At 35.3% G+C, this 9,885-nt stretch overlaps 2 protein-coding genes across 2 annotated transcripts; one reads left to right on the plus strand and one right to left on the minus strand.

The window, feature by feature from the left end:
- The first annotated feature begins 2,368 nt into the window (after nucleotides 1-2,368).
- LOC139863760 (uncharacterized) lies at nucleotides 2,369-3,190 on the plus strand. Its single transcript, XM_071852365.1, has one exon. The coding sequence runs from the start codon at nucleotides 2,369-2,371 to the stop codon at nucleotides 3,188-3,190; it is 822 nt and encodes a 273-aa protein (XP_071708466.1).
- A 2,619-nt stretch (nucleotides 3,191-5,809) lies between these two features.
- Nucleotides 5,810-7,528, minus strand: LOC139861648 (anthocyanidin 3-O-glucosyltransferase 2-like). The gene has a single exon (XM_071850109.1). The coding sequence runs from the start codon at nucleotides 7,472-7,474 to the stop codon at nucleotides 6,041-6,043; it is 1,434 nt and encodes a 477-aa protein (XP_071706210.1). The 5' UTR covers nucleotides 7,475-7,528; the 3' UTR covers nucleotides 5,810-6,040.
- Nucleotides 7,529-9,885: the final 2,357 nt, after the last annotated feature.

Genomic DNA, 9,885 nt, shown 5'->3' on the forward strand with positions numbered 1-9,885 from the left:
GGATGAGAACCATGATGAGCATCAAACACCAAGAAACCCACCGGAGCACTTCTTTACTATTTTCAGGGTCTGATCAGACTCCTGGGCTTCTGTAAAAGTTGATTTCCAGATGGTTTGGTTCGATTAGATGACTTTTCGTTTAAGACTCACCTAAATCCGATATACGGTTTAGGAATTATAGCCTCCCGAAAGTCACTACACCCTTGTAACGACGTGCTGAAAATTCTGACCTACTCGCGCTTGAACCGTCGCCACGGTCAAACGACATCGATTTAGGATCTGAAAATTGGATAGAGGTTAGAGGACTCACATACGGAGCCTTGGCAACTAACCGCGCATCATTTCAGTTTGTATAGAGGTCGTAGCAGCTGAACGAAGTCAGCCTTTGTTTCGATCTCTATTCTTGATGAAAACTTACTTTACTTTTTACGTATGATGATGATGATGATGATGATGACACATAAGACTTAAATTACGTACTTTTAAAACCCTTTGGGATGATTTACTGACTTAGTAACTTTTGACTTAGGTTGAGGACCTTTCGGACCGACTTACTTGCTTACTTATCTCGTATCGACTTTTACCGCACATTCACTGTGAGTTATAGCTCCCTTTTTACTTTAACTATTTTTGGGACTGAGAATACATGCGCTTTTTATGTTTTACTTACTAGGCACGAGTACTTAAACTTTATATATGTGTGGGTGATATAACGGCATTAACTTTCCCCTTAGCTCGGTAACGTTTAGTCATTGGTTTTTGAATCGGTGAACGCGAATCTTAGATATGGATCCATAGGGTTTGACATCCCCACTCGGGCTAGTCGCGCTAGCATTTAACGGGTGTTTAATACTTCGAGAACATACGCACTCGTCAACTGTACTTTTAGGGGTGATATTTATATTACTTTGTTAAGTTAGTTACTGGGTGCCCACGGATAAGCATATACTTTACCATACTGATTTGAAATACCAATTTGAAATGCTGATTTGAAGCACTGAAATCTCGTGGTCTACATTACTTTGATGCGCACATTAAAACTATAGCTCACCAACATTCGTGTTGACTTTTTAAAGCATGTATTTCTCAGGTGCTTAGACATTGTTGCTTCCGCTGTTAGACTTTCTGTTATAGTCTTGGTGTTATAGACTTGTTGTTACAGACTCGCTGTGTTAGACTTCCGCTGCATTGTTTAGAGATGTCTCAATCATGGAACTTTTACTTTGCATTCACAACTTATATTACATTTGAACAATGGTTCTGTAATGACCTTTGTGTCACGTACTTATGTTAATGCTTTCTATTCGTAGAAGCACGTTATCCTTGTAAAACATTTGACGTTGGTAAAGACGTCACCTTTTGTAAAAAATTTAACGTTGGTAAAGACGTCACCTTTTGTAAAACATTTGACGTTGGTAAAAATGTTACCTTTTCATGAGTGCAAAACTTGTTTTAAAACAGCATATAGTGTTGTAACCGTGTAAAGATCCTATTGTTGATGATCTGTACACGTTGGTTTTGTACGGGGTGTCACATTTGGTATCAGAGCCAGGCCCCGGACCAAACGTGCACAGCGAGTACGCTGTGTCCCATTAGGGGGGAGGATTGTAACATCCGTGTTACATCCGTCCCACATCGGTTGGAGAGGGGAACGAAGCATGCCTTATAAGGGTGTGGAGACCTTTCCTAGCATGACGCGTTTTGGAACCACAAGCGCAGCAGATCCCATGAGAACTCTGCAGTTAAGCGTGCTCAGACGAGAGCACTACCAGGATGGGTGACCTCCAGGGAAAGTGTTCGTCGTGTTTAGTCGCCTAGAAAAATCCGTGCGCCTACGGGCAAAGCGGACAATATCATGCTACAGGAAACGTGTTACCTGGGATGTTACATATATTTATTCCTTTGTTAAGTTAGTTACCAAGTGCCCACGGTTAAGTATATACTTTTCATACTGTTTTGAATACCGAACCTCGTGGTCTGCATTACATTGTTATTCACCATAAAACTATAGCTCACCAACATTCGTGTTGACATTTTAAAGCATGTTATTTCTCAGGTGCTTAGACGTTTGTTGCTTCCTTAGTTATAGACTTGCTGTGTTAGACTTCCGCTGCATTGTTAGAGATGTCTCTTAATCATGGAACTTTTTACTTTGCATTCACTACTTATGTTATATTCGAACTATGGTTTTGTAATGACCTAAGTGTCACGTACTTTTATTAATGCTTTATATCCGTAGAAGCACGTTACTTTTGTAAAACATTTGTCGTTGGAAAAACGTTATCTTTTATGAATGCAAAACTCTATTTTAAACTAGCGTATAGTGTTGTAACCGTGTAATGGACCTGTTGTTGATTATCTGTACATGATGGTTTTGGACGGGGCATCACATCGGTACCCATCTTTATACCGCTTATGTTCGCACAAAAATGAAAAAATTAAATTTTTTCTGGTTTTAGATAATCACGCAGGTTGGCTCATTCCTATGGCATTCCCTTTACCCGAATATGATGCTTCGGAATACGATTCACTCCTCTTTGAATTGACACAAGTCGTTTTAATAGAAGAAAAAGAGGACTCGATTTATTGGGTGCCTGCTACCGACGGAACATACTCCGTCTCGGAAGGTGTACGTTTACTAGTTAACGAAACTCACGAATCAATACCGGAGTGGGCGAGTTTGGTATGGTATAATCCTATTCCTTCCAAAGTCCTTATATTTCATTGGCTCACTATTCAAAGTTGTATACCGGTCAAGAATACTCTTCTTCAAAGAGGTATTCTTCATGAAGGTCAAAACGAGGGTTGTTTTTGGTTCTTTACGTCGGTTGAAACGGTAAACCATTTGTTATTACATTGTCCATGGGCTAGTTTGATTTGGGCGGATTTGTTACGGTGGTGGAATCTTAGGTGGGTAATTCCATTTTCACTTGCTTCGTGTACTCACGATTGGAGTTCGGGAATGGGAATCAAAGCGGCTAAATTTTGGAGGTTAATCGGTCCCGCTACTATTTGGCATATATGGCTCGCTAGGAATAACGCGTTATTTAATGACGAATTTACGTGTTGGTCTACGATAGTGAAGAAAGTTAAAGTTAAAGTTAAATCTTTCGAATGGGCAATAAATGCAAAAAATTGTTACTCTCATCAATTTTACATTTGGGAGTTAAATCCATGGGTTCTACTCTAATGGGATTTCAAGCTTCAATGTATGAAAGTGACATAGGTCGTTCAAGTGTACTCCTGTTTAGATGAGCAGGAATTAAGATGTGTAACTTTATAATTTATGTTGGGCCTTAAATCCATATTTATAATGGATTTCACTAAGGTCTTGATTGTATTGGGTCAAGCCAACATTTTGATGGCTAGCCTTGTTTAATTTATAAGATTTGATGTTTTTTGCCAAAAAAAAAAAAAAAAAAAAAAAAAAAAAAAAAAATCTTTATAGACTACTACATAAACATTATTATCACATGCCAGTTTCTTTTTTTCTTCTTTATTTTAAAAATAAATATTTAAATCTTTTTGGAATCAATATAAAATCTTGCTACGATTCCTTGTAATCCTTTTGTACTTGTTTACGTTCTTCTATCATGCCTGTGCTGTCAACATTTCGATATTCAACATTTCATTATCAAGCGAAATGATTTTTTTTTTTTGAAAAGCAGAATATTATATAACTCGAGAAAATCGCAAGTTACAACAAGATCTTTTATTTTCTCTAGGGTCTTTTCTTGGCTCGGTTCGGTACAGTAGTTAGCTGTAGCTCGTTTGTTAGAGTTGATTTCTTGGCGGTGTTTGTATGTATTCTTGTTTGTCTTCTTTATTTTTCGATATTAAGGGTCTTTGTTACATAGTTTTAGTTATTATCGCTAAAAAAAACAAAAATAACAAAAAGAAAAAAGATAGTCGGTAAACATTGGATATTATTGATGTGTTTTATACTCCGTATCAGGACGGCTTCGTGCATGTTCTAAATGTGTCATGGAACATGGCCCATAATCCATAAGGGCCCAAAAAAATCCAATATATATTAGGTATAGTGATCAGCCCATTAAAACCAATTAAATGGTTCAAAAAATTTATAATTAAAAAATATACTAGGAAAAAACCTCATACACGTGGTTCCCTATTTCCTTTCCCATTCAACTTTGCGCGGTCCTTATATATATATATATATATATATATATATATATATATATATATATATATATATATATATATATATATATATATATATATATATATATATATATATATATATATATATATATATATATATATATATATATATATATATATATATATATATATATATATATAGTTGTTTCATATTAGGATCTTTGCAATCCTTATTTTGAAATATGCTAGTACTTACGAGATTATTAGTATTATTGAATTTATTATTCTCTATATATAAAAAATTTTATTATACAAAAGGCCTAGTTTATATGTTGGTGATTTTAGTGTCATCCAACGTGATTTTAGTTAGTTGCGATTTACTTGATTGCATGTGTTAGTTAGCTATACTTAACAACGGGTTCGGAGAGTGTAGAGTACACGCCCGTAAGAGTTGGCTACTAACTGTCGCGCAAAATGCGGGGGTCAAGGGTAGGGGTGTTCATCAGTTCGATTTTTGGTTTTTCGGTTTATTCGGCTCGGTTTTTTCGGTTTTGAAACTTATAAAGTGAAAACCAAAAACCAAACCGAAACCAAAGTTAAATATCAAAACCATAACCAAAACCGAACCAAAAACCAAATTTGATTTCGGTTTGGTTTCGGTTAAAACCGAAAATCACTAAATATAAAAATCCTAACTAGTATAAATTACATATAAATTAGGAATAACGGTTGTGGAATTAATTTAAGTATACATGGTATATAACTTGTTTATTGTTCAATAAATAATAAATCAAATATAATATAAATTATATAAATATTATAATTATAGATATGTTTTAATATGTTATTCATTTGAATTCGGTTTTCGGTTAACCAAATTTAAAATTTTCCAAACCAAAAACCGAATTACGAATTCGGTTTCGGTTTCGATCGATCCGAAAACCGTTTATAAAATTCGGTTTGTTTTTTTTTATTTGGATTCGATTCGATATTCGGTTTAAAACTAAATGGTGCACACCCCTAGTCAAGGGGGCTGCGCCCCCTTGCGGGGTCCAAGGGGCAGCGCCCCGAAACCTCAACCGAAATTGCAATGTTCGTTATCAATGAAAAGGTGCATTCCAATAGTTATACCTTTTCGGTATAACAGTTTTTTCCGCCTAAAATGAAAGGATACACCCTTTCATTTGTCTAAGTGTTTCACACAACAGCTGTTGGACATTTTTTATCATTCATTCTGCAATCATCAAACCAACACAAAACACACACATACTCTCTAACAATTTGATAAGGGATTTCGTTGCCAAAAACACTGATTGCGTTCTTGTCTTATCCCTGTAAAGATTCCGTGCAATCGAGGCAATCGTATGGTCGAAATACTTTATAGAGAAAGTGAACACACGATTCAAGAACGAATCCGGCAGTCAATTCATACTCAATTTCTAACATTATATATGCTGAACAGGGCCCATAATTTTTACGAGACGGCCTTGTATTATACATTATGCATATTGCATATATATGTATATATAAAGAGAAGAGGAGTTAGTACAGAACAGATAAGGTAAGAAAGCGATTGATGATATGTTATTGTTGCTTGAAAGCTCCTTTGGCATATTTTTTTCCTGATGAACAATGGCAACTTCATTTGTTAGTTGTGTTTGCTTTATCATACGTACATAATTAAAAATTATTCCATCACAAATATCATCTCTACTTGCATACTAGTATCATACTAATATCGCATTGTTGCAAATACAGACACATCTATGCAGTGTTGCAAAACAGAATAGTGTGTTAGGATTTAATCATCCTATGGACCCAAAGCACAGATGCTGGACCTATGACATTGGTCCAATTTTAACCATTGCAAATGGAAATATCATCTTATTAGTGCTCCTATTTTGAGCTAGCTAGATAGTTACATGAAATTTTGGTAAAGTTCTTGCAAACCGGTGGACGACGAACCACCATCTTCGAGTGCCATTCGACTCTTGGTTCTCATACTTATCACTTTCGCTCGAACCTCACTCTCGCAATCCATTACTTCTCTAATTCCCTTCTCAATGTCGTCCGCTAACACCAAACTCTGGTTCTTGTTTAGTTGGCAATAATCCAAACTAATCTCAACTGCCAATCCTAATTCTTTAACCATGTAGTGTGCATTCAACTGTTGCTCTGCATATATTGGCCACGTGGCAATTGGTACTCCATACCAAAGACTCTCTAATATGGAGTTCCACCCACAGTGGGATACAAACCCGCCGATCGCCACGTCAGCTAACACTTCCGCCTGTGGGACCCAACCAACTACCTTCCCCTTTTCAGCCGTACGATCTAAGAACCCGATTGGTAGAACTTCATTGTAGTCCGTGTACTCCCCTGGGAACCCTTTTTCGTCTTCATTTGGAGGTGGTCGTAAGGACCATACGAACCGGTATCCGCTCTTTTCTATTGCGGTTGCTATTTCTCCCACTTGTTCTTTATTGAACCATCCCCTGGACCCAAAGCATAAAAGCACAACCGACTGCTTCGGTTGACTTTTCAACCACTGCAATACCTCGTTGTCCGGAGTTGGTTTTTCGGGTTTTAGCATGGGACCGACTGCGTATATGGGAGGTGTCTTGTTATCGTAAGAACATAGCGCATGAGGTTCTAGGTCCTGAAATGTGTTGATGATTATACCGTTGGATTTTCGATACCCTCGGGTAAAATGAATCACCCTGTTGGACCACATGTTCTTGTCCGAAACCATAAGAGGCAAAACGGTTGAAGGAACTGGCGTTTTATAGCTCGGGATCAACAATTCGGTGGACGCGTTTTCCAGCTCAGATACGTCCTGATTATGTTCATCGTAGAGGGTCTGAAAATGAAACATGGTACCAAGAAAAGCAGCATTTGAGGTGAAGAACACATAACTTGGGACCATAAATTCCTGTCCAACATCAATCATGGTTGTACACAACATGTCAACGATAAGTGCACCGATACGGTCCGACTTGTTGAACCGACTTGCCACAAGTTCCCGTATAATGGGCTTATGGTGCTCGATGACTGTATGAGACATGGGACCAATGGTTGAGATATTGGTGAACGAATCAAGGTCGATAAGAGGGAAATGGATGAATTTGATTCGATTGTGGTCAGTGAGTGAGTTTGTGTAATTGGTGCCAAATGAGTCACCGGGCAGTTTCATCGTTAGTACGGTTATGGTTAGATGGTCGAACCGATTGACCAAGAGCATGGCTAGCTCCACAGACTGACCAACATGGCCGATAAATGGAGCTGGGATGAAAATTAGCTCTTTCTCCATAGAGTTTGATACTTCATTTCTTGGTGGGTTTTTGGCCATCATTATAGATTGAATTCTAAACACATTACATCACATTCAAAAATCATTCAAACATAATGATATGATGTACGTATATAATCTTTGATTTTTAAGGAATGGGACCCTACCATTTTGTAATTTTTTAGCTCACAAGTTAGACACGGAACTTTGTTAACTCAAAGACAATAAAATATCTTTTACGATCCGGGTAAGTACAAATTTTTTTGTTCAGGGCGAAATTATTCTTTAAAAAAACGTAGCGGCATTTTTGAGCACAATATAGTGTTTTTTTTATATAAAATATAAAGGTTTTTAAACAAAATATGGATGCTTTTGAACAAAGTTTGGAGATATTGAAAGCATAATATGAAAACTTAAGGGAAAAAAAAAAAGTTTATCAAAACCTCCAAACAAGTTTCAAAATAAAAATTCAGTGAGAACCAACTAAAGTTTGGAGGTTTTGAAATTTTTATGAAACATGAATATTCTTGAAATCATATATGGTGCTCTTGAATATATATATATATATATATATATATATATATATATATATATATATATATATATATATATATATATATATATATATATATATATATATATGTGGTAGTGGTAGGATCAAGAGAGAAGTAACCAATCGGAGGAAAGCGGAGGGAAGCAAAATCTTTTTTTTTTCGCTTTTTGAAAAAACTTTGTTCACGAACATTATAGATTGGATGAAAATATGAACATTTAATAAAGACACTTTGTGATAAATGTTTTTATTTTGGCGGAAAAACGCTCGAAAAACTAATATATAACAATTATCGTGTTTTTCGAGCGTATGTTGAGGTTTTAGATATTAGGGTTTATAGGGTTTAGATATTAGGGTTTAGAAATTTAGGGTTTAGGGTTTAGATTTAGGGTTTAGATTTAGGATTTAGATTGAGTTTTTAACACGAACGGTTTAGAGTTTAGGGTATAGGGTTTAGGGTTTGGTGTTTTGGGTTTATGTAATAAACCCAAAACACCAAACCCTAAACCCTAAACCCTAAACTCTAAATCGGGCTAAATTTTACTTCACAAAATATGGAAAAAAAAAACGTTAACATTCTTCAAGAACAATATTATCTTGAATGTTATTTTTGTCGATCATTTTCCCGCCTAAATAATAACATTCATCACGAAGTGTCTTTTCTAAATGTTCATATTTTCGTGTGATCTTGATGTCTGAAAAAAATTCTAAAAAAAATGAAAAAAAATTTGTTTCCCCCCGCTTCCCCCCGATTGGTTACTTCCCCATTGATCCTGCATATATATATGTATATATATATATATATATATATATATATATATATATATATATATATATATATATATATATATATATATATATATATATATATATCCGCTTCCCCTCGATCATATATATATATATATATATATATATATATATATATATATATATATATATATATATATATATATATATATCCGCTTCCCCTCGATCAATGGGGAAGTAACCAATCGGGGGGAGCAGGGGGATGCAAAAAAAATCGTTTTTTTGGAAAAAAAAATTTCAGACATCAAGATCACACGAAAATATGAACATTTAGAAAAGACAGTTCGTGATGAATGTTATTATTTAGACGAGAAAACGATCGACAAAAATAACATTCAAGATAATATTGATCGTGAAGAATGTAAACGTTTTTTTTTCATGCTTTGTGAAGTAAAATTTAGCCCAATTTAGGGTTTAGGGTTTAGGCCCTAAACTCAAAACCCTAAACTCTAAATCATTCGTGTTAAAAACTCAATCTAAATTCCAAATTTAAACCCTAAATCTAAACCATAAACCCTAAATTTCTAAACCCTAATATCTAAACCCTATAAACCCTAATATCTAAAACCTCAACATATGCTCGAAAAACACGACAATTGTTATATATTAATTATTCGAGCGTTTTCCTGTCCAAAATAAAAATATTTATCACAAAGTGTCTTTATTAAATGTTCATATTCTCATCCAATCTATAATGTTCGTGAACAAAGTTTTTTCAAAATACAAAAAGAAAAAAAAATTGCTTCCCCCGCTTCTCCCCGATTAGTTACTTCCCCCTTGATCCTACTACTATATATATATTGTTGAGTCTCCAAAATAATTAAGGGTTTAATTATGACAAAACAGAATTTATTTGCACTAAAATGTTATGTGCAGCCAGCAAGTTTGTTTATGTATAGACAGCAAATATTGCGGGGTCGAGTGTTTCAATATGCTGCCTAGTCTACCAGCACAAGGTAGAGAGTATTCTTCGAATCATCACAGGATGAGTACCCAGCAACTCAAGTATATCAAGTGACTCGGCATAAGAAGAACCAGTAAACCTGGTAAGCAGCATACAACACAAGACAGCCATGCTCCATTACAAGCATGATGGTTTCCTGAGTGGTCTACA

Source organism: Rutidosis leptorrhynchoides, chromosome 8, assembly GCF_046630445.1.
Source record: "Rutidosis leptorrhynchoides isolate AG116_Rl617_1_P2 chromosome 8, CSIRO_AGI_Rlap_v1, whole genome shotgun sequence".
Taxonomy (NCBI): Eukaryota; Viridiplantae; Streptophyta; class Magnoliopsida; order Asterales; family Asteraceae; genus Rutidosis; species Rutidosis leptorrhynchoides.

What these genes read in the sequence shown, in the direction of transcription:
- LOC139863760 (XM_071852365.1), top strand. Translation starts at nt 2,369, where the DNA reads ATGGTTTTGGACGGGGCATCACATCGGTACCCATCTTTATACCGCTTA.
- LOC139861648 (XM_071850109.1), bottom strand. Translation starts at nt 7,474, where the DNA reads ATGATGGCCAAAAACCCACCAAGAAATGAAGTATCAAACTCTATGGAG.